This window comes from Neovison vison, chromosome 3 (genome assembly GCF_020171115.1).
Source record: "Neovison vison isolate M4711 chromosome 3, ASM_NN_V1, whole genome shotgun sequence".
In the NCBI taxonomy this organism is placed as follows: domain Eukaryota; kingdom Metazoa; phylum Chordata; class Mammalia; order Carnivora; family Mustelidae; genus Neogale; species Neogale vison.
The window spans coordinates 176,416,125-176,441,008 of record NC_058093.1 but is presented as its reverse complement, the minus strand read 5'-3'; the positions used below and the strand labels follow the sequence as shown (position 1 = coordinate 176,441,008).

The following is a 24,884-nucleotide window of genomic DNA, read 5'->3' as shown; positions in this document are numbered from 1 at the left end:
GAGTTTAAAAATTCCAGCTTTCTAGGATGGTACAGAATTTCAGTTTGGGATGATGAAAAAATTCTAGACATGGAATGGTGATCTAGCACAACATTGTAAATGTACTCAATGCCGGCTGGAACTATACACCTAGCAGGAGTTAAGATGAATTTTGTGATATGATTAAATGATTAAAAAAAAAAAACTACCGGGGCGCCTGGGTGGCTCAGTGGGTTAAGCCGCTGCCTTCGGCTCAGGTCATGGTCTCAGGGTCCTGGGATCGAGTCCCACATCGAGCTATCTGCTCGGCAGGGAGCCTGCTTCCCTCTCTCTCTCTCTCTCTGCCTGCCTCTCCATCTACTTGTGATCTCTCTGTGTCAAATAAATAAAAAAAATCTTTAAAAAAAAAAAAAACTACCATCCTTATCTAGCACATAGCTGGTACCCAGCCATGTTAGCATTCTTCTACTTCCTTAATGTTCATTCTTCTTTATTTTACATTATTTTTCAATAGATAATATATTTCTCTGGCTCAAAATTCTAAAGTTCTAAGAAGGTATTCAGTGACTAGTCTCCTTCCCGTTCTTATTTAATAGACTGTCAGTTCTCCTTGCTGGAGGAAATATAACCAACATTTGCATCTCTGTACAGAGATACTTTGTGCATATTCAAGCAAATACATATTTTAATTTATTGTCCCTTTTTTACCCAGATGTTAACATATACCTCACACCATTCTATATCTTGCCTTTTGTATTTAATAATTGCATACATTTTTTTAAAAGATTTTATTTATTTATTTGACAGGGAGAGAGAGACAGGGAGAGAGGGAATACAAGTAGGGAAAGAGGGAGAGGGAGAAGCAAGCTTCCTGCTGAGCAGGGAGCCTGATGTGGGGCTCAATCCCAGGATGCTGGGATCATGACCTGAGCTGAAGGCAGGCGCTTAATGCCTGAGCCACCCAGGCACCCAATAATAGCATACTTTAAAGATAGTTGTTTGTCTGTCTTACTGTTCATTTTATTTAAAAGCTTCTGTATAGGGGTGCGTGGTTGGCTCAGTTGTTGGGCATCTGCCTTCGGCTCAGGTCATGATCCCAGGGACCTGGGCTAGAGCCCCGCACTGGGCTCCCTGCTTGGCAGGAAGCTTGCTTCTCCCTCTTCCACTCTCCCTGCTTGTGTTCTCTCTCGCTCGCTGTTTCCCTCTGTCAAATAAATAAATGCGATCTTAAAAAAAAAAAAAAGCTTCTATATATCCATCTTAATCACCTCCCAGGTCTGCCAGTTGGTCTCATAAGTTCTGCTCTAAGTAATTCTTTCTTTCTTTCTTTCTTTTTTTTAAGATTTATTTTTTCTTTTTAAGTAATCTCTACACCCAATGTGGGGCTCAAACCTACAACCCAAAGATCAAGAATCACATGCTCTACTGACTGAGCCAGCCAGGCACCCCTTCGCCACATAATTCTTACTCGGAATAAAGCATTCATATACATGAAATCTATCTTATATTATTGTCATTTTCACCCAGTAAGATGGAACTACCCTGAAATCCACATACAATATTGGGGAGAAAGTTTTATTACAGATATCATCCCGCCACTTAAATATATGAATATTTTAGTGAGCAGAAAACTTGCTCTAACTCTTCCTCCAATCGCTGTTCACTACTGTAGAAACTATACGGAAGAACTGAGTACTTTATGTGGTTGTCTCATTTAGCCCCTACAAAAACCCTATGGCATAGGAGGTATGATTATCTCTACCCTATAGATGAGAACATAGAGAGGTTGAGTAACTTGCCCAAGGCCACACATTCTACATTAACAGAGCCTAGACTGTACCTTGATGCTTAATGTGACCATGCCACACCTCTTCTTTGATGAAGAATAATAAGTAAAAATTCAAAATGCAAAATAGTCATCAAATTTCATTACACTGTAACTTAATTTAAATCCTAATCCCCAAAATAGATAATACTAGGATCCTGGACTCTTTCCCAACCTTTACCTCTTTAGGGTCAGAGTTTCCAACCCTTCCCCTATATTTTTAATTTAATCCATGCCTAACAACTAACATTACAATCTTTTGCTTTATACCCTGTGTGAGTTTAGGTCAATTACTTAAAGATTCCAGTTTCCTCACCTGAAAATTGAGAATAACAGTTGCTATCCCACAGGGTATTTATCCCACAGATATAGTAAAAATAGGCTGTTACATGGGGAACCTGGGTAGCTCAGTCAGTTAGGCATCTGCCTTCTGTTCAGGTTATGATCTCAATGTCCTAGGATCAAGCCCCACATTTGGGCTCCATGCTCAGCAGGGAGTTTGCGTCTCCCTCTCCTCGTGCCTCCCCCCATCTCTGCTCATTCTCTCTCTCTCAAAGGAATAAATAAAATGTTTTTAAAAACTTGACTGAGGGGCACCTGGGTGGCTCAGTTGGTTGGGCAACTGCTTTCAGCTTGGGTCATGATCCCAGGGTCCTGGGATCAAGCCCCACATCAGGCTGATCTGCTCTGGGGGGAGTCTGCTTCTGCCTCTCCCTCTGCCTGCTGCACCCCTGCTTGTGTTCTCTGTCAAATAAATAGGATCTTTAAAAAAAAATTGACTGATACAATATATGTAAGATTCTAAGTGTAGTGGGCTCACTCAATATCAGATCTAGCTGTTATTATTATTACCTTCCTTTAAAATAATAGCCAATCTTGCTGAAATTTTATCTGCTAAGGGTTTTCTTAATTTTTTTCAGGACAAAGATGTAATTACTACTCAATTACTTGAAGCATTTTGAAAGTCACTTCACAAATTTAAATAGATTACCCTAAGTACTATGTAAGAGTGGTGACATTTGTGCATTTTTGTAAGGGGGTAAAAGTCACTAAGATAAATTTACATACAATAGCTGAAGCTTGGAAGATGACAACACTTGGATGCAAATCAGCTGTAGGTTTAGATGGGTGGGGTGGGACTCAAACACAGAGCACAATGTCCTCAATTCACAGAGTGCAATGTCCTCCATCCTTGTCCTTGAGACCCCTGGATCCTTTCTTTCTCCCTTTCTCTATGCATTGAGGATCATGGTTCTTAAGGGACTTAAGATACTTATCATGAATCATTGGGCAAAGTTTCATTGGGTAATTTTGCTACTGTCCTATACTGTAAAGCTGCAATATCCTCCTTTGGCTGACTCTCTAAGCCCTCTTCATCGACATGAGTGTAGCCACATGGAACCAGTTAGAATCCCATTCAGGAAAACAGAAACCATGCTCAGTTCTCAAACAGAGGCAGTTTGATACACAATGTTGGTTCTACAGTTATGGGAAGATTGAGAGAGCAATAATGTGATGCACTAAGCAATTACCACTTCTAGGACTAAGGGAGCAAAAAGGGAAAGGTGAGGTTCCCAGAATTAAGGACTTCAGGGGAGAGTCCCTAGTGCAGCCAGCCTTGCACCACCATGGCAGCTGTGGTCAGCTGGTGCTGGGACATCCAAGGGAGAAGCACATCTGGTACAAGGGTCAAAGGGGCTGAAACCACAGCTGCCCTCGCATGCTGGAGCAATGCCCACAGAAGGTGGAAACAGAAAAAAAGTCCCTTCCCTCCTCCCACCTTCCTTTGTTAGAATAAAACTGGAAGCTGGCCAGGAGCAAAGCCTGGGAAATGTAGTTGGCAGAGTCCTGGCCCCTGCCACAGACCAGATGGGTATAGAATATGGGCCTGGAGCTGATAGATAATAAGCAAGTCACCAGAAAAAGGCACTTTGTCCAATAAATAAACCATAAGCATGTGTATTAAAAAGCTTGAGATGGGTAGGGTGAATTTGTAGTCTTAATTCACTTAGCTCTTAAGTCTTAGAATAGTTACTTGGCATACTAGTGGGACATTTCATGGCACTAATTATGATTCTGTAATATCTTAAAGCATGTATTCTGTTTATAATATAGTTCAAAATTCAAGTCAACTACTTTATCTGGTGGCTTCCTCTGGTGGTCTAGTGCTGGGCGGGTCACAGGGAAGGCAACTGGTTGCTTCCAATTTAGAACAAAGTTGTATGTCCTTCTAAAAGTCAGTGGTCACATTAAGGGTAATTTGTTTCTCTTAAAATTACAAAAATAAGTAGTATATGCATACGGTATTGTTATAAAGGATTTATACAGTATGAAAGGATATAGAACAAAATACGAAATGCCCCCATCTTTCTACTTCTGACTCCTACTCCCTTCCCCAAAGGTAACGCGGTTATACCATCTTTTAGTCTCTCGAGAGTAATTGCACATATAGATTAGTTTCATGTAGTAGCTTTATATCTTAACCTCTCCACCTCCAGATATTAGATTGTGACTTCCCTCCATGGTCATTGAACTCATGTTGTAGAGCAACCTAAAAGAGCTTTAAGCTTAATCTTCACATCACATTGAACATGTGGTTTGCTTTCTCATCCTTTGAATTAAAAAGAAAATTAAGTTATCTGAGATTGCACTCCTAAGATTTACTTATTTCTTTTAATGCCTGTCCAAGAGTACAGATACATTATGCCCCATGTGAAGAGATGAGTCCAACTTCCATGTTGAGTGAACTAGTTCATAGATTGAGACAAACAAAGTGAGCTGTTACTATTAATTAAAAGAGGGCCTTGAGAAATAAAAAAATCACATCATCAATGATTCATAATCAATGGACTTATACCAATGAAGGCAAGCAGTGGAGGTAGTATTGATAACAAGACTCTCCTTGGCCAGACTCGAGTCAGGCTGCTCTGAATTCACTTCCTGACTAGGCCCTGACTCTTGTATTTGTGCGTCCATCTTTGCATCGCCCAATTTTAGTGAGAATCCTGCTAAGTCAGTTTAGCCAGAATGCCCCAGGACTGGTGTCCAGTTTCTCATCTGATCATGTTCTCCATCCTCCATCTCCCCCCAGATCATGCCTGATCACCCTGGCCTGCCTTCAGCAAGGATGCTGTGAGGTCCCCTCTTATCCCTGATGTCTCCTCTTTATAAATTTCCACCCACTGACACCCTGCTCCTTGGCTATAAATTCCTATTTTTTCTTGTTGCATTTGGAGTTGAATCCAAGTCTACTGTGGTCCCTATGCCTATCACAATAGTCCCCCCTGAATAAAGTGTACGTTGCCAATTCTTTAACAAGTGTCATGAATAGTTTTTCTGTGACAGTACTCAGTACATTCAGACTTTGTAAATTTTATTTTTACATTCTTGAAATCAGAATTGATGCATATTCAGGAAGAGATTTTTTTTTTTAAAGATTTTATTTATATGGCAGACAGAAATCACAAGTAGGCAGAGAGGCAGGCAGAGAGAGAGAGAGGTGGAAGCAGTCTCCCTGCTTAGCAGAGAGCCCGATGTGGGGCTCGAGCCTAAGACCCTGAGATCATGACCTGAGCTGAAGGCGGAGGCCCAGCCCACTGAGCCACCCAGGCACCCCAGGAAGAGATTTTTTAAGGAGACTTATCTCAAGTCAAAATTCCAGAGATAATCTTAATGGATTCCAAAAAAGAAGAGATATTACATGGTTTCCAACCATTACAAATTAAAACTAGAAAGTAATGCTAAGCAGATAACAAAAACTACCATCTAAATATATTAAAAAGTATTCTAAACAACATTTGGATGAAGGAGGAAATCCAAGAGTATTATGAAATAAATGACGAGAATCCTAAAAATCATCACTATGGGTTGTGGCCCTAGCTATGATCTCAGAAGAATTCATAGCCCTAAGTTCTTTCATAGTTACACAAAAAAATCACAATATAAACAAAACACTCAATTCACAAAACTATAAAAGAAGAGTAAATTGGAAGGAAATTATTAATGATGAAACTAGAAATAAATGCATTGGAAAACAAAAACTGACCAACAGCAAGAAAAACTAAAATAGAATTGATATATGAAACCAAAGTTACTTCTCTGGGAAAAAAATATAAAGTTTGACTGAAAGGGAAAACACAAATTAACAATATTAGAAATTAGAAATCCTTTTTAAAAATTACAAAAAATTCTTGTGACAATTTTATGCTGGTAAATTTTAAGGTCAAAGTAAAATAGAAAAACATATAAATTAGTAATATTACTGTAAGAGGAAGTATAAAATCTGGGAGGGATGACTGGGTGGCTCAGTTGGTTAAGCATCTGCCGTTGGCTCAGGTCATGATCCCAGGGTCCTCGGATCAAGTCCTGCATCAGGCTCCCTGCTCAGCAGGGAGTCTGCTTCTCCCTCTGCCTCCCACTCCCCCTCTTGTACTCTCTCTCTCTCTGACAAATAAATAACAAACAAATAAATAAAATCTTAAAAAATAAAAAATAAAATCTGGGAGAGGAAATCTAATAACCATACAACCTCTATGTGTTTGTCACATAGGCTATCATTTAAATATAGACACATTTGCTTTCTTTTTTTTTTTTTAATTAACAACTAATGTATTATTTGCTTCAGGGGTACAGACCTGTGAATCTTCAGTCTTACACATTTCACAGCACTCACCATAGCACATACCCTTCCCAATATCCATAATCCAGCTGCCCTGTCCCTCCCCTTCTACCTCCCAGCAATCCCCAGTTTGTTTCCTGAGATTGAGTCTCTCATGGTTTGTTTCCCTCCCAATCCCATCTTGTTTCATTTTTTCCCTCCCTATCCCTCATGACACCCTGCCCTGCCTCTCAAATTCCTCATATCAGAGGGATCATATGATAATTGTCTTTCTCTGACTGATTTATTTCACTCAGAATAATACTCTCTAGTTCTACCCACGTCATTGCAAATGGCAAGACTTTGGTTTTCTGATGGCTGCACAGTATTCCATTGTGTGTGTGTGTGTGTGTGTATGTGTGTAAAACACATCTTCTTTATCCATTCATCTGTTGACAGACATCTAGGTTCTTTCCATAGTTTGGCTATTGTGGGCATTGCTGCTGTAAATACTGGGGTGCACGTGCCCCTTCAGATCACTACATTTTTATCTTTAGGGTAAATACCTAGTAGTGCAATTACTGGGTTACAGGGTAGCTCTATTTTCAACTTTTTAAAGAACCTCCATACGGTGTTCCAGAGTGGCTGCACCAGCTTGCATTCCCACCAACAGTGTAGGAAGGTTCCCTTTTCTCTGCATCCTCACCAACATCTGTCATTTCCTGACTTGTTAATATTAGCCATTCTGACTGGTGTGAGGTGGTATCTCACTGTGGTTTTGATTTGTATTTTCCTGATGCTGAGTGATATTGAGCACTTCTTCATGTGTCTGTTGACCATTTGGATGTCTTCTTTGCCGAAATGTCTGTTCATGTCTTCTGCCCATTTCCTGATTGGATTATTTGTTCTTTGGGTGTTGAGTTTGATAAGTTCTTTACAGATTTTGGATACTAACCCTTTATTGATATTTGCAAATATCTTCTCCCACTCTGGCAGTTGTCTTTTGGTTTTGTTGACTGTTTCCTTTGCTGTGCAAAAGCTTTTGACCTTGATGAAGTCCCAATAGACACATTTTCTATGTGGCTGTAGTCTCTACATAGCTACTTAGGAATCATGGCATGATATTCAAAGTCAATTTCTTAGTTTAAGGGGGAAAAAATGAAGATACTATATAGTTTATCTTTAAAAGTTAGTACCTAAATCTCAATATCAACCATTCTAACTACAGTAAATAAAATTTCTTCCTTCTTTTGTATTTTGTTATCTGCAAATTCACAACTTCTAAGAACCATTTCCATGCAGTGTTCCTTTCTAATATAGTGCGTTCACAGGTAAGCACATACTCACAAATCGGTGGAGACTGTGGACTCTGAGAAACAAACTGAGGGTTTTGGAGGGGACAGGGGCGAAGGGGGTTGGGTGAGTCTGGTGGTGAGTATTAAGGAGGGCACATATTGCATGGAGCACTGGGTGTGGTACATAAACAATGAATCTTAGAACACTGAAAAAATAAAATTAAAAAAAAATCTATGGGGCAATCATAGACATTTAAGAGCAAATAAAATTTCATTTTACTAAGATCAGCAGAGTCAAAGCACATGCTAACAGTGTAGTGATGGCCCTCATCAAATACACAAATATTGAACAAATAGGCTACAAATCACAAAATATTCCAGTAGTACTGCAGATGTTTCTGATAAAATGTGACATTTGTTTTTCAGGTAAGATTACTAAAATAGGGCACCTCTGCCTGTTTGATTATTTCTTCAGGTGGATGATGCTGAAGAGACTGATAAAACAGGGGAAAATAAAGCACCCAGTAAGTTCCAGTCCATAGGAGTGCAAGTAGAAGAAGAGAAGTGGTGAGTCTATTGGCATTTGTCATCTTTCATCTTGATATTGGCAAGTATGGTACCAGTATTTCCCCCTGACATAAACCTACAAGATTCAGTGATATTTTCCATTAACTTTGGAAGCATTTAGCTGATTCCTTCCTCTACTTTAATACTGGAAACCACTCAAGTTTTTGCTAGAATATTAGAGTAACCACATCACATTCACATTTACATAAATACTCTATGCAGTACTGTTGTGTTGCCAAACCATTCCTCTTCAAAAAAATTTTCCCATTTTGGACCATAGACTTTTTAAAAGAAGAGGATTTATCTTATTCCTATTTTTATTCCTAGCACTTAATTGTGTCTGGTGTTTAGTATGTACTCGATGATGAAAAGGGAAGAAAGGAAGGAAGGAAAAAAAGAGAAGATCTATCATTATCTTGAATCACCAGTTCCTTTAGATTATTCTTTAAAATAATCTTAAGAATATGAATATCTAGAACTGGGAAATTAAGAGTTTCAGAAACTAGAAGGAATTTCTGAGATCACTACATTTATTTTATGAATGAGAACTTAATCCAAAGAGATATATGAGTTTCTCAATCAAACTGTAAGCTATATGATGGGTAGAACTATATTTTATTAATAGTAGTACCCCCAGCTTCTAGAACTGTTTTTCACATACTAAGCATACAATATATATTGGTGAATGAAGTAGAACTGCAGTTATAGTGTGAGAAATAGCTCTATATCATAGATCGGTGTATCATCTCAACTTTGTCACTTTCTGTGTGTTGATTAGAAGGAATCAGTTGGAGGTCATCCAGCTATCCAACTAACTATCCATCCAATAAGTATCTACAGATTGCATCCCAAATGCAAGGCTATATGCAACATAAACTGAGTATCTGGGAAAAGGTTATCTGGGGAAAATGGCTTAAAATTCAGTTTATAGAAGGGGTGTAATTTCAGGGCCTTGTGGTATTGACACTGCACTTGTATCTAGGAGGTTTTCATATATGTATATATAATATTTTTTAGAATTTCATGTAATTAAATAATCTTGGAACCCCAGAAAATCGATACAACTATGTGGAAACTAATATGACAGCAATATATGGTGAGTGCTGTGAAATGCAGAAGCCTGATGATTCAATGACCTGTACCCCTGGGGCAAATAATACATTATATGTTAATAAAAAAATATTTTTTAAAAAGGTCAGCAATAGCTATATATGTATCCATACCCATTGATCCAGTAAACATATTCATTGAGCTATCCTGAATGAAATCACTCAAAGGATGGGAACCTTTTACCCAGGACACCATGCCTACTCTTCAATAATAATTTATAAATCATACTAAAAGGTAAAAAGCTCAGTTTAGAGTGACTGAACAAGCATTAGAACCAGTCAGATATGGCAGGACTATTGGAATTATCAGACCAGAAATTTTTTAAAACTATTATTAATATGCTAAGTGCTTTGATGGAAAAAGTAAACAGCATGTAAGAACAGATGGAAAATGGAAGCAAAGGTATGGAAATTCTAAGAAAGAATAACTAAGATTTGCTAGGGATCAAAAACACTGTAACAGAAAGGAAGACGGCCTTTGATGGGCTCATCAGTAGACTAGACACAGAGGAGCAAAGAATTTCTGAGCTTGAGGGTAAAATAATAGAAACTCTCAAAACTAAAAGCAAAGAGAAACAAACTGAGGGGGAAAAAAACCCCAAAACCCAAAAACCAGGATTTCCAAAAACTGTGGGACAATTATAGAAGAAACATGCATAATGGGAATAACAGAAAGAAAAGAAAGAAAGGAAACAGTAACTGAGAATTTCTCCAAATTAATGTCTGACACCAAACCACAGATCCAGGTCTCAGAAAAGATCTAGCAGGATAAATGTCCAAAACATTACACCTAGAGATACCATATTCAAGGAAAATCAAAAGGAAAAAGTCCTGAAAGGAACAAAAGAAAAGAAAAAAAAAAAAAAAGAGAGAGAAAGAGAAAAAAAAAAACTTTCTATAGTGGGGCAAAGATAAGAATGACATGCAACTTTTCTTCAAAAAAGCATGCAAGTAAGAAAAGAGTGGAATGAAATATTAAATATTTGAAGGGAAAAAGCCCACCAACCTAGAATCCTGTACTTTAAAATTATCCTTGAAAAGTGAAAGAGAAATAAAGTCTTTCTCAGACAAATAGAAATTGAAGAAATTTGTTGTCAGTAGAACTGCCTTGTGAGAAATATTAAAATTTTTCAGGGGCGCCTGCCTGACTCAATTGGAGAGCACACAACTCTTCATCTTGGGGTCATGAGTTCAAGTCCCATGTTGGACACAGAGATTACAAAAGAAGAAAAGAAGGAAAGAAAGAAAGAGAGGAAGGGAGGGAGGGAAAGAAAAAGAAAGAGAGGGAGGGAGGGAGGGAAAGAAACTTAAAAAAAAAAAAAGACAAAAGGAAGATGATAAAGGCTAGAAACAAATCCACATAAAGAAAGAGTATCTAAAAGAAGAAGAAAAAGACGAAGAAGAGCATCTGAGAAAGAATGAGTGAAGGCAGAATAAAGAGTTTTTCTTTTTTTTTTTCCATTGGAGTCTTTTATCTCATAAGCTTCCCAACAAACCAGTGAGAATTCTCAATTCAAACACAGAGCTTGTCCAAAACCAAAGAGTCACTAAGACAGAGAAGCCTGACTTGGAATCCCAGTGTCCATACCCACGTTCTTACATGTTTGTGATCCCCCCCCTAGAAGAGGCCTAAGTCATATGAGTGACTTGATTCAGAGAATGTGTTCTATCAAGTTCAAATGATAGAGACATCTGGAGATGCAAAGAACTCTGTTCTAAAGGTGTCTTATAGTTCATCTTTTTTTTAGCCTGAAAGCCTATGGGAACTACTTGAACTAATATAGCCTTTCTTTAAAAGCTAATCATCAAGGGCGCCTGGGTGGCTCAGTGGGTCAAGCCTCTGCCTTCAGCTCAGGTCATGATCTCAGCATCCTGGGATCAAGTCCTGCATTGTTGATTGTTGAGGTTGATTGTTTTCAACATCTCCAAAAGAAATCCACTGTCAAACAGGGATTACTTACTTAATTAAAAAGAAGAGGAATAGTAGATAATAGTGTTAACCTCAGAGTGTTGTCTTAGGGTATATGGTTTAATGTTATGTAAAACTTTTAGAAAAATACCTGACATATAGGAAACACTGTATAAATGTTTCCTACTCTATTATGTACCCAAATGGAATCTCCCTAAAGATTAAAGTCTCAAGAAAGTAATTATACCACTTTTTCTGAAACAATAAGAGAAAATTATCTCAATTTTAAAATTTTACTTCAAACATTTCCCCTGTAGTCAACTATTCTGTTTTATCAAATAAACACCCTAATATCTATCTATCTATGATAATGCTAAATGCTACATTCTTTGGACACACCTAATAACAACCCCAAAACTTGGAATGAGCCACTTTTACCATGTTTTGAAAAAGTTGAACATTTAATGAATTACTGAAGTTTGTAGGATGGTCAGTTTCTCAGTACTTTGAATGGTTTATTTCAGAGTCATCTCCCAAAAGGACTGGCAATCTCAATTTTCCTGTTTAATTTTTCAAAACATACCCTTCCTCAAAGGTTACTTTATAGTTAACCGATGTAAAATAAACAAATTGATGTTAATGATTGTTTTCAACCTCTCCAAAAGAAATCCACTGTCAAACAGGGATTACTTACAACTTCTGTCTCTGATTAGGATTCTTTTTTACAATTCTGCTAGTAGTAATTAATTGAGATAGGATCTTAAAAAGCAAAATTGGGCAGATGAGATTATCTAAGGACAGCTAAGGGAATTTTTTTTTAATTATCTAGTGATAAATTGTTACAGTGTTGAATGGCTAGTACAATCCATCTCTTTCTTTCTGAGTTAGACTGATAAACAACTGTAACCTAACAAAAAGTAAGAGAATGGAAATAGAGCCAAAGAAAGAAAGAGATCATACAAAGAGAGGAAGATTAACTAAGACTTTTAAGAGGCCAAGAAACTCATTATCACCTTTTTTTAAAAAAAGACTTTATTTGACAGAGAAAGAGAGATCACAAGTAGGTGGGGGGGGGGTGAGCTCCCTGCTGAGCAGAGAGCCCAGTGGGCGGCTCAATCCCAGGACCCTGAGATCATGACCTGACCTTCAGAGGCTTAACCCTCTGAAACACCTAGGCACTCCTCATTATCATCTTTTGAATCCATCACAATTTAGGAACCAAAACTAATTCACCCAAGTCCACCTGGCTGATTTGTCTATGAAGGGGTAGACTTTAAATCTAGGTGTTCTGCAGTGCTACAAATTAAAACAGAAGGAATAAGTTAATAACTCATTAGTAAAATGTACTAAGTAACCAATCTGCTCCAAAAAGAGGAATCTAAATGGAGTATTCTAAAAATCTCCCTGGTGTACTTGCAGACGGCCATTATGACCTCAAAATGCCATCCATAGTAGATGTGCCACATCCCTTCTCCAGAGCAACCCCGTGGTGGGGACCATGCCTTAAGAATGCCGTCTAAAGGTTTAAATGCCACGGCAGTGCCAAATGAAGGATAACAAATGCATGCAACAAGACTGCTTCTCTTAAGCCAGGGAAGAAATTCCTCATCTCCATCAAACATTAGCTGTCTTTCCCCAACTCCTGTTTCAAGGATCAGCTAGCTGCCCTGTTGGATAGGATCCACACAGCATACAGTATTTATTGTTATGAGGGACTGAATGATCTTATGCAAAGACGGCAAATCTTGGCAACACCTCCTGCTCTGCCTCTGCTCTGTATCCCAATGCCTCCTAGCATCCTGTCCCCATCTCATCCTTCTGACTGCTCCCCTAGGAATTTGCATGAGGTCTTCTTGTCTTTTGAGCTAATAATTAGCAAATCCAGTAAACCAATCCTTCCTATTTACTACAGTGAGAAAGCAAAAGGGCTCCCACGGATCTCCCCTTGTCCTTCCAAGTAATAATTGAGTATTAACCATGGTTCATACAAGGCTTTTTTTTTTTTTTTTAAGACTTTCTTACATGATCCCACTAATGACTCTAAAACTCTAACAGTGGATACAAAAAGAAGAAGAATATATTTATTTTCATTATAAGAGTGGTATATAAATTTACATGGAGGAAAACATAAAGCAGTATGTGGGCAGTTTATACCTCTCTGATGGGATTTCTGAACAATGAAAAAACTGTGTGTATGTGTGTCTTAAGTATCATCTATCATTTCCATAATTATGTATTATTAAATATAATTAATGATTAAAAAGTAAGATACTATTTATACATTATGAAAATTTATAAATTACAGAAGTATAATTCCCCATAATTTCACTCATTAACTATGAATTAATAAAGGGGTATACTTCTTACCCATACTTTTTGCATAAACATTAAATTACTAATTTAAGTTACTAAAATTGTTCTATGTTATAAAATTTAGTGGGGTGCCTGGGTGGCTTAATCGGTTGGGCAGCTGCCTTCAGCTCAGGCCATGATCTCAGCATCCCAGTCAGGCTACCTACTCAGCAGAGAGTCTTCTCCCTCTCCCTCTCCTCTGCCACTCCACCCCTGCTTGTGTTTTCTCTCTCTTCTCTCCATCTCAAATAAATAAATAAAATCTTCAAGAAAATAAAATAAAATTTAGTAATAATTTGGGATACCTGGCTGGCTCAGTCAGAAAAGGATGTGACTCTTGATGTGATCATGAGTTTGAGTCCCGCATTGGGTATAGCGATTACTAAAGAAAAAAAAAAAAAAAGGCAAAACTTTAAACAAAAATAAAAATAAAATCAACTGTTATAACAAAAGTTTTCTCATCACAAAAAATTCACAGCAGATAATTCTTTTGATGGTTATACAATATTCAGGAATAAGTATGAATCATAATTTGCTTCCCCTGTCTCCCACTGTTAAATATCTCCATTATTTCTAGATTGACTTCTGGTTAAAAACAGTGAAAAAGGGGTGCCTGGGTGGCTCAGTGGGTTAAAGCCTCTGCCTTCGGCTCAGGTCATGATCCCAGGGTACTGGGATCAAGCCCGCATTGGGCTCTCTGCTCAGCAGGGAGCCTCCTTTCTCCTCTCTCTCCACCTGCCTCTCTGCCTACTTGTGATCTCTGTCAAATAAATAAATTAAAAAAAAAAAAAACAGTGAAAAAGATACATAAACCGTCTGTCTTTGAGGCCTTCTGAAACTAAATGGCAGTAAAAGGATTTTTTGCTTCTTTGGGCATTAATTGCCAAGGATGATGAGAACAGGAGAGAGAAAAAAACAGTGACATTCTGGAAACTGGAAGGCAGATAGACAAGTGATACTGACTCAACTGACCAGAAAAAGCAGAATCTAAAGCCAGTGATGCAAAAACCGAAGATGCAATTCAATTTAAACTTCAGAACCCACAAAAGGCATGGGGCCTATCAGCACTGGGAGCTCTGAGAAGTAGGGATGAAGCTAAGAACTCTTTATACCTGCAGAGCCCAGTGACAGCCCTTCCCCACTCTGGCAGAAGACTGGAAGTTTCTTTTGTTCAGCTGCTAAAGCAAAGGATCTCAGCTGGAGGACAGTAGCACAGTTGAGGGCACCCTTATGAGCCTGAAAATAGAAGATAAGTGAAAATTAACAAACAGAATGCTAAGGCACCCTGCCCTAAGCCTCCTTATGCTCACACTGCTTCCAGAATCCTGGCAGCCAGATTTATTCCCTCTAAGCAGAAGTATGAAACAATCTATTGTGGGGGAACTGACCAGTGTGAGCCCAAAGACCCAAAGACACACTGACATCAGAGATTTTGCAAGGTGAGAGTCCAGTAAGATAACCTACAGTGAGGATCACAGGGAGTAAGCTCCTCCCTACAGTAGAGACTTCTGAGGAGGCTTTTACTGTGCCTTTCAAGCATGCGTAGACAGCTAAAATCAGCAAACTCAGATCAGTGTTGTAAGAAAAGAACCAAAAGTTTTAAGGAATGTTCAGAAAATTAAAAATTATTTTTATTTTATTTATTTATTTTTTTGAGAGTTCTCAGGAAGATCATGGACTACCAGCCTCCAAAACTCTGAGAAAATAAATATCTGCTGTTTAAGCTACTCAGTCCATGATAGTTTATTAGGACAGCCTTAGAAGACTAATATAAGGGGAAAAGCAGTATATTTGTAACATTAGCTGTGATTAAAAGGGACATTCATTCATATTGCAAATGCATTCAAAGACTGGGATTCTGTGTTGGTTTTGTGAGCAGTAGCACGTCATAAAGCTTCTCGACTTGATTTCTTCAAATGATTGAGTTCTAAAATTTGTAAGACTTTTTAACTTGTAAAAAGTCTAGAGATCTAGGATCAAACATTTAACTGATTTTTTTTTCTGCCCATGGTATAGGATTTTGACCAAAAGAATAGATTTGAAATAGGGAGTCAGTGGAATTTGCAAGTGTCATTGTAACATTTTCCAGCTTTGTTTTAGACCAGTAATATAAAGAAGCAAACTATCACATTTCGGAAAGTGTATTTGTTTTCCTGGGGAAAAATTATTTTTAAGAGAAAAGAAGGGACACGTGGGCAAGGAAAATTCCATGACAGAAGTGAAAATTGAGGGGCACCTGGGTGGCTCAGTGGGTTAAAGCCTCTGCTTTCAGCTCAGGTCATGATCCCAGAGTCCTGGGATCAAGTCAAGCATCAGGCTCTCTGCTTCAGTAGGGAGCCTGCTTCCCCTTCTCTCTTTCTGCCTGCCTCTGTGCCTACTTGTGATCTCTGTCTGTCAAATAAAATCTTTAAAAAAAAAAAGAAGTAAAAATTGATATGGTCTCTGGGGTGTCTGGCAGCCCCAGTCTGTTAAATGTTGGACTCTCGATTTTGGCTCAGGTCATAATCTCAGGGTTGTACATCGAACCCCACATGGGGCTCTGAGCTCAGCGTGGAGTTTGCTTGTCCCTCTCCCTCTGCTCCTCCCCTGCTCATGTTCTCTTTCTCTCTCTCTCTCAAATAAATAAATCTTTTTTAAAAAGAAAAAGAAAATTGATACGGTTTCTTACGGAGCATCTTATCCCCTTGGGAGGGGGAGGGGGGATGGGAAGAAAAAAGTACTCTTAGAAATTAAAAACTTAATAGCAAAACAGAAGAGCTGGAAGATAAATTGAATAAATTTCTAGAAAAAGTACAAAAGGGGAAAAGCAAAGAAGTAATCCATGAAACAAGTAATCCAACTCAAGAAAGGGTGGAAAGGAGACCTCAAGATGATGGAGAAGAGAAATCTCCAGACAACAGTTGTGCAGCAGGTCTAGGGAGTGACCAGCTGTGATGGAGCAGGTCAGAAGCTCTGTGAAAGACTAATTCAAGAAGACCTGCAGCATAACTATGTATTTGTTTCAGTGCATGCAGAGGAAACTACACATCTGGGAGAATTTTGAGAATTGAGTAAGTGTTAAGTACATAAAAAATAAAGCAAATTTTTAAAAAGAAAAAAAAAAGGAAAAGATGTGTAGAATGTAGAATATAATATGGCATCTAGTTTGCTAGAGCTTCTATAGTGAAGCATCACTGACTGGGTGGCTTAAACAGCAGAAATTTATTTCCTCACAGTTCTGGAAGCTAGAAGTCCAAGATCAAGGTGTTGGTAGGGTTGGTTTCTTCTTCGGCTTTTGGCTTATAGATAACTGTCTTCTCCCTGTGTCTTCAGAAGCTTTTCTCTCCCTGTCTGTGTCCCAATTTCCTCTTCTTGTAGGAGTATCCATCTCATTGGATTAGGGCCCACGTGCTTTTAATTACTTCTTTAAAGTCCAGTCTCCAAAAACAGTCACATTCTGAGTTACCAGAGGTTAGGACTTCCACATCTGAATTTGTTGAGGGAGAAGTGCACAATTGGTAACACACAGTCAGCTAGATATACTATTTCCTGCTCATAATAATGTAGTCATAAAAAGCAAGTTCTGAATATTTATTCAAATTTACAATGTAACTATATCAGGAGAATGGAAAAAAATACTGGACCAGACCAGAAGTGCACACGCGCGCACGCACACACGTACAGAAACAGAGACAGACAGATGGACACACAGAGAGACACAGGGACAGAGACGGAGACAGAGAGAGAATGACGAGAAGGAGTGAATGAAGATGAGGTGAGAGAAATCTAAAGGTTCATCTTTCCTAAAGACAAAAACTAAATTATTAACAAATAGTAATGTTTGTTATTTAGAAGTAGTATTTAAACGTGGCTGCCAGCAGAACAGAAAATTACTACATCAGTGGACTAGGAATTACTATTTTTCATGCCAGACTTGCAGAACCACTTGATATTTTAAAATTGTGTGCATGTATAACTTCGCTAAAAATCAAGAGTGACTGATCAAAATAGTGATATGTAATATTGTGATAAATATCTTTGTGCACTATATATTTTTGCTATTTCAGATTATTCTATTTCTGGGCTTAAGAATTCAAACTTTTTTTTTTTTTTTTAAGATTTTATTTATTTATTTGTCAGAGAGAGAGAGGAGCGAGAGTGAGCACAAGTAGCCAGAGAGGCAGGCAGAGGCAGAGAGAGAAGCAAGCTCCCTGCCGAGCAAGGAGCCTGATGTGGGACTCGATCCCAGGACGCTGGGATCATGACCTGAGCCGAAGGCAGCTGCTTAACCAACTGAGCCACCCAGGCATCCCAGAATTCAAACATTTTTTAAATGTTCTTGATACTCCTTTGCAAATAGCTCCTGAAAAAATCTGCACCACTTTATTCTCAGAGAGAGGCATTTGAGTGCACAGATACTTGTCCTCTTCATATCCCCTCATTGTTTTAACAGCTTTATTGAAATTGACATATAATAAACTATACATATAAATTATATAATTTGATAAATTTGTATGTATTTGTCAGAAATATATATATATGTGTGTATGTATGTATATAAATAATGGAGCTATTACCACCATCGAAATAAAGAACACATCCACCACCTCCAAAGGTTTCCACTTACCCCTACACAGTCAGCCCCTCCTGCCCTCCCACCTCTTCTCCCCTACCTCTTTCCCCACTTGCTGACACTTGTGTGCATCTTCTAGAATTTTTTAAAGATAGAATATCCTTTTAAAATATTTATTGATATATGTGTATGGACTGGTTTTTGCATTCTCCATGCTGTTCCATTGAACTAATTGCCTATCTTCATGCCAAAACTACACTATTCTAACTATTGTAGCTTTAGAGTAAGTCTTGAAGTTAGATACCGAATGTCCTTCAATTCCTTTTTGTCAGTATTTTTTTTCCTTGCAATTCTAGGTCCTCTACCTTTCCATAATGAGTTTTAGAAAGAGTTTGTTGTTAATATCCATTAAACACCTACCAGATTTTGATTGACAGTGCACTGAATCTATATATCACAGAAGATTTCACATCTTAACAATCTTTCTTCATTCATTTGTTTGTTTATTTTAAAAGATTTTATTTATTTGACAGACAGAGTTCACAAACAGGCAGAGAGGCAGGCAGAGAGAGGTGGGGGGAAGCAGGCTCCTTGCTGAGCAGAGAGCCTGATGCAGGGCTCAGGGTCCTGGGATCGAGCTCCCTCGATCATGACCAGAGCTGAAGGCAGAGGCTCTAACCCACTGAGCCACTCAGGTGCCCCTTGTTTGTTTATTTTAAAAGATGTATTTATTTATTTGAGAGAAAGAGAGAGCATGTGAGCAGGGGGAGGGGCAGAGGGAGAGAGAAAGAAGCAGACTCCCCACTGAGCTCAGTCTCACAACCCTGAGATCATAACCTGAGCCAAAACCAAGAATTGGATACTTAACCAAAAGCAACCCCTCTCTCTTCTGTTATTTAGCAATATTATGTAATTTACGGTGTAAATGTCTTGCACATATTTTGTCAGATTTGCCCATAGATACTTCTTTTTGTCCCTGATCCTATAAATGGTATTTTTCACTTTATTTACCAACTATCTATTGTTAGATCATAGAAATACCATCGATTTGTGTATGTTGATCTTCTATCCTGTAATGTTCTTAAACCAGCCTACTAGTTTCAGTGTCTTTTTTGTAAAGTTCATGTGATATTCTAGACTACCAAGTTATCTACAAAAAAGGGCAGATTTATTTCTTTTCATCTGGATGCATCCTTTTTCTTGTTTTATTACACTGGCTAAAAACTCCAATACAATTTTTTTTTTTTTAAAGATTTTATTTATTTATTTGAGAGAGACAGTGAGAGAGAGCATGAGCGAGGAGAAGGTCAGAGAGCGAAGCAGACTCCCCATGGAGCTGGGAGCCTGATGTGGGACTCGATCCCGGGACTCCAGGATCACGCCCTGAGCCGAAGGCAGTCGTCCAACCAACTGCGCCACCCAGGCGTCCCTCCAATACAATTTTGAATAAAAGTCATGAGTATCGTCACTCTTGCCTTACTTCTGATCTTTTGTAAACATCTTTCATCATTAAATATTATGTGAGCTTTATGTTTTTTGTAGAAGCCCTTTACTGAATAGAGGAAGTTCCTCTCTACATCTAGTTTGTTGAGAATTATGATCAGGAATGGATGTTGGATTTTTGTCAATTTCTTTCTTTTTTTTTTTTTTTGTAACTAAAGAGATATGACAAGGTTTTTCATTTTAAACTATGAATATAATAAATCGCATTAATTTTTAAAAAATATTTTACTTATTTATTTGAGAAAGAGATAGAGTGAGAGAGCATAAGCAGGGGGAGAGGGAGAGGGAGAAGAAGGCTCCCCACTGAGCTGGAAGCCCAATTCTGGGCTTGATCACAGGACCCTGGGATCACGACCTGAGGCAAAGGCAGACATTTAACCAACCGAGCCACCCAGGTGCCCCTTGATTGATTTTTTAAATTATGGTAAAATACATATAAAACAAATCTTACCATTTTAACTATTTTACATGTACAATTCAGTGGCATTAAGTCATTTGCAATGTTTTACAACCATTACCACTATCTAGCTCCAAAATATTTTCATCACTTCAAACAAAAATCTGATAACCATTAAGCAGTCACTGTCTATTCACCCTTCCTCCCAGCCTTTTGAAACTGCTAATCTGTTTTCTGTCTTTATGGATTTACCTACTGGATATTTCTTATAAGTGGAATCATACAATATGTAGCCTTTTGTGTCTGATTTGAGATTCATCCATGTTGTAGCATGTATCAGTATGTCATTATTTTTTATGGCTGAATAGCCATTATATAGTTATATTACATTGTTCATTCATCTGTTCATGGCCATGTTTTCTCTTTTGGCTATTAAGAATATAGCTACTACAAATATTTGTGTACAAGTTTTTGTTTGAACATCTGTTTTTAATTCTTTTTGGTAATTACCTAGAAGTAGAATTGCTGGGTCACATGGTAATTCTATGTTTAGGATTCCTTTTTGAGGAAGCACCAAATTATATTCCACAGCAATTATACCATTTTACATTCCCACCAACAGTGTATGAGCATTCCAATTTCTCCACATTTTGGCCAACACTTGTTATTTTCCATTTTTAAAAATTATGACCATCCTAGCGGATATGAAGTGGTATCTCATTATGGCTTAGATTTGCATTTCCCTAATGATTACTGATGTTGATTATCTTTTCATAAGCTTATTGGCCATTTATCTCTTTGGAGATATACCTATTCGAGTTTTTTGCCCATTTTTAATTAATTTTTTTGAGAGACTTTGTTTATTTGAGAGAGAGAACAACAACATGTGAGCCAGGGGGAGGAGCAGAGGGATAGGGACAAGCAGACTCCGTGCTGAGTGCAGAGCCTGATGCAGGGCTCCATCTCATGACCCTGAGATCATCACTTTAGCTGAAATCAAGAGTCAGACGCTTAACCAACTGAGCCACACAGGTGCCCCAAATTTTGCCCATTTTTAATATTAGGTTGTTTTTCTTGATGAGTGCTGTATGTGTTCTTTATATATTTTGGATACCAGACCATTATCAGATATGTGATTTACAAATATTTTCTCCCCTTCTTTGAGTTGTCTTTTTACCTTATTGATAGTGGTTTTTGATGCACAAAATTTTTAATTTTGATGAAGTCCAATTTTTCTCATCACTTAAGCTTTCAATGTCATATTTAAGAAATCACTGCCAAAGCCAAAATAATGCAGATTTGCCCCTATGTTTTAAGAATTACATAGTTTTAACTCCTAAACTAAGGCTTTTGACCTATTTTGAGCTAACTTTTCTGTGTGGTGCAAGGCAGAGATTCAGCTTCATTCTTTTACATGTGGATATTTATTCAGTTGTCTGAGATTAACTGATTTTTTAATGTTAACCCAACTTTGTATTCCTGGGATAAGCTCAATTTGGTCATCATGCATAATCCTTCTTATATGTTTTTGGATTTGATTTGCTAATGTTTGTATCTGTATTCATGAGAAATATTGTTCTGTAGTTTTCTTGTATTGTCTTTGGTGTTAGAGTAAGGCCTAATAGAAAGATCTAGGAGGTATTTTTCTGCCTCAATCTCCTAAAAGTGTTTGTGTGAATTATTCTAATTTTTCATTAGATATTTAATTGAGCTAGCCAGTGAAACTGTGTGGATCTGGAGTTTACTTTGTGGGAAAGTTTTTTTCCTAAAAATTTAATTCCTTTAATAGGTATAAGGCTATTTAAGTCATTGATTTCTTCTTACTTGATCCCTAGTAGTTCGTCTCTCACGAATTTGTCTATTTCATCTAAGTTATCCAATTTATTGGCATAAAGTTGTTCAGAATGTTCCTTTCTAACAATTTTAATAGCTATAGAATCTGTAGTGATGTCACCTGTCTCATCTCTGATATTGGCAATGTATGTCTTTTCTTTCTTTTCCTCATCAGCCTGGCTAGAGGATTACTAAATTTATCAATTTTTTTAAAAGAAAAAGCTTTGATTTCACAGTTATTTCTGTTTTCCTGTCTTCTATTTCATTGATTTTTTTTTGCTCTTATCTTTTCATTTCTTTTATTCTATTTACCACAGATTGCATTTGCTTTATTTTTTAATTTCTTAAAGTAGCAGCTGAAGATTGAATTGAGACCCTTATTTTTCTGTATTATTGGTGTCTAATGCTATAAATGTCCCTTTAAGTACTGTTAAAACCACATCCCACAAATTCTGATTATTGTGTTTTCATTTTCATTCAGTTCAAAATACTTCCTAATCTCCCTTTTTTTCTTTAACCCATAGTCTATATGTGATCTAGCTCACAAATATTTTGGGACTTGGTAAACATCATTTAGTTATTGATTTCTATTTAATTCCATTATGGCCAGACACCATACTTTATGTCTTGAGTCCTTTAAAATTCATTGAGATTTGTTCTATGGGCCAATATACTATATTGCTAAATAGTCTGTATGCACTTGAAAAAAAATTGTATATTCTGCTATTTTTGAATGGAGTGTTCTATAAAGGCCAATTAAGTCCGGTTAGCTTTTTAATTACTCTATAAATTTCTGATCTTCTGTCTACATATTCTATCAGTTATTGAGAACGCAATGTTGAAGCCTTTGACTATAATTATGAATTTATCTATTTTTCCTTATTGTTCTATCAACTTCTACTTCGTGCATTTTGAAGCTTTCTTATTAGGTGCACAAACATCTAAGATTGTTATGTCCTCTTCATGAATTGGCCCCTTTATGATTATGAAATCCCTATTTCTCCCTAAGATTTTTTGTTATGAAATCTACCTTGTATGATATTAAGAGAGCCAATTAAGCTTTCTTTTTTTTCTTTCTTTTTTTTTTTTAAGTAAGCTCTATGCCCAACGTGGGGGCTTGGCCTCATGACTCCAAGATCAAGCATCACATACTCCACCAACTCAGCTAGCCAGGTGCCCCTGAACTTTCTTTTCATTAGTGTAAACACGAGGTAGCCTTTTTCATTCTTTCACTTTTAAATTATTTATGTCTTTATATTTAAAATATCTTTTTATGGGTAGCATATTGTTGGTCTTGCTTTTTAACCCAATCATACAACCTCTTCCTTTTAATTGGGATAATTAGACCACTTACATTTAATGTAATTGTTGATGTGTTTGGGTTTAAGCTGCCAGTTTGTATTTGTTTGTTATTTGTATTTCCTCTTTGTCCTATTTTTTATTTTTTCTAGCTTCCTTTGGATTATCTTTTTATGATTCTATTTTAGTCCCTTTATTGTCTCATTAGCTGTAACTCTTCATTGTATTTTTAATGGTTGCAACAGGGATTATAATGTATATCTTTAATTATATTATACCTACATTGAAATTAGATCATTTCATATGTAAAAAACTTACTGTTTCCATCCCTCTACTACCAAGAATTGGCTACTGTTATCAAACATTTTATTTCTATGCATATTAAAGATCCATAATAGTGTTAGTATTTTTGCTTTAAAAGTCAATTATCTTTAAAATGATTTAAATAGGGGCACCTGGGTGGCTCAGTTGTTAACCATCTGCCTTTGGCTCAGGTTATGATCCCAGGGTCCTGGGATCAAACCATGTGTTGGGCTCCCTGCTTTGCGGGAGTCTTGCTTCTCCCTCCCCCTGCTTGTGTTCCCTCTCTGTCTGTCTGTCAAATATATAAATAAAATCTTAAAAAAAAAAATGATTTAAACAGAGGCACCTGACTGGCTCAGTCAGAAGAGCATGCGACTCTTGATCTCAGGGTCCTGAGTTTGAGCTCCATGTTTGGTGTAAAGATTATTTAAAAATAAAATTTTAAATTAATTAGTTAGTCAAATGATTTAAATGAAAGGGAAAAAAGTCCTATTCATCCACAAAATTATGATTTCCAGTGTTCTTCATTTCTTTGTGTAGATCCATATTTCTATCTAACGTCATTTTTCTTCCTCTTAAAAGACTTTTTAAAAAATTTATTTATTTATTTATTTATTTGACAGAGAGAGAGAGAGATCACAAGTAGGCAGAGAAGCAGGCTCCCTGCTGAGCAGAGAGCCCAATCCTGGGCTGGATCCCAGGACCCTGAGATCATAACCTGAGCCAAAGGAAGAGGGTCTAAACCACTGAGCCACCCAGGTGTCCCTAAAAGACTTCTTTTAACCTTCCTTATCGTACATATCTGCTCATGATGAAGGCTTTCTGCTTTGTATATCAAAAGAGTCAATATATATTTTTTTAAAGATGTGGTTTTTTTCCAAGAGGACCAAAGATACCCCAGCTGTGCACAGGTTTCTTACCCCGTGTGCTAAATGTTGATAAATACTCTATTAGGATCCTTTAATGCTAAAGTGTTGGGACACTTTTAACGCTAAGGGGGAAGACGCTGGTGTCAAAATGTAGTTGTGAATGACACCTGCCATTTCAGCACATTTGTGAATGCACACACCAGAGTCACAGGTGCTGAAGGCCCCTTCACGCTATTATCAAAGTTGCTCCCCATTTCTGGAAACAAATGCCTCTGTGAATAAGGATAATTAGACTCTCGTTTTTTCACCAACATTATCTATATTTCCAAAAAATTCTAAGTTTTAAAATTTTTCCTTGCTTCACACATTAGAGCTCAGGGATTTATAACTTGGCATGACAAGCATGTGCAAAGCTAGCATTGTTTTCTCTTTTAGCATAAACATCAACTACTATAAGAGATCTTTTTTCTGATCATAAATGACTTAAATACATAA

At 37.4% G+C, this 24,884-nt stretch overlaps 1 protein-coding gene across 6 annotated transcripts in view; it reads left to right on the top strand.

The window, feature by feature from the left end:
* DLGAP1 (DLG associated protein 1) overlaps window positions 1–24,884 on the top strand; it is an 881,241-nt gene that overhangs the window by 823,021 nt on the left and 33,336 nt on the right. For all 6 annotated transcript variants that reach the window (XM_044243349.1, XM_044243348.1, XM_044243347.1 and 3 more), the window contains one exon: window positions 8,172–8,263. In XM_044243349.1, the coding sequence (XP_044099284.1) occupies window positions 8,172–8,263 (92 nt within the window). The remainder of the gene's footprint in view (window positions 1–8,171; window positions 8,264–24,884) is intronic.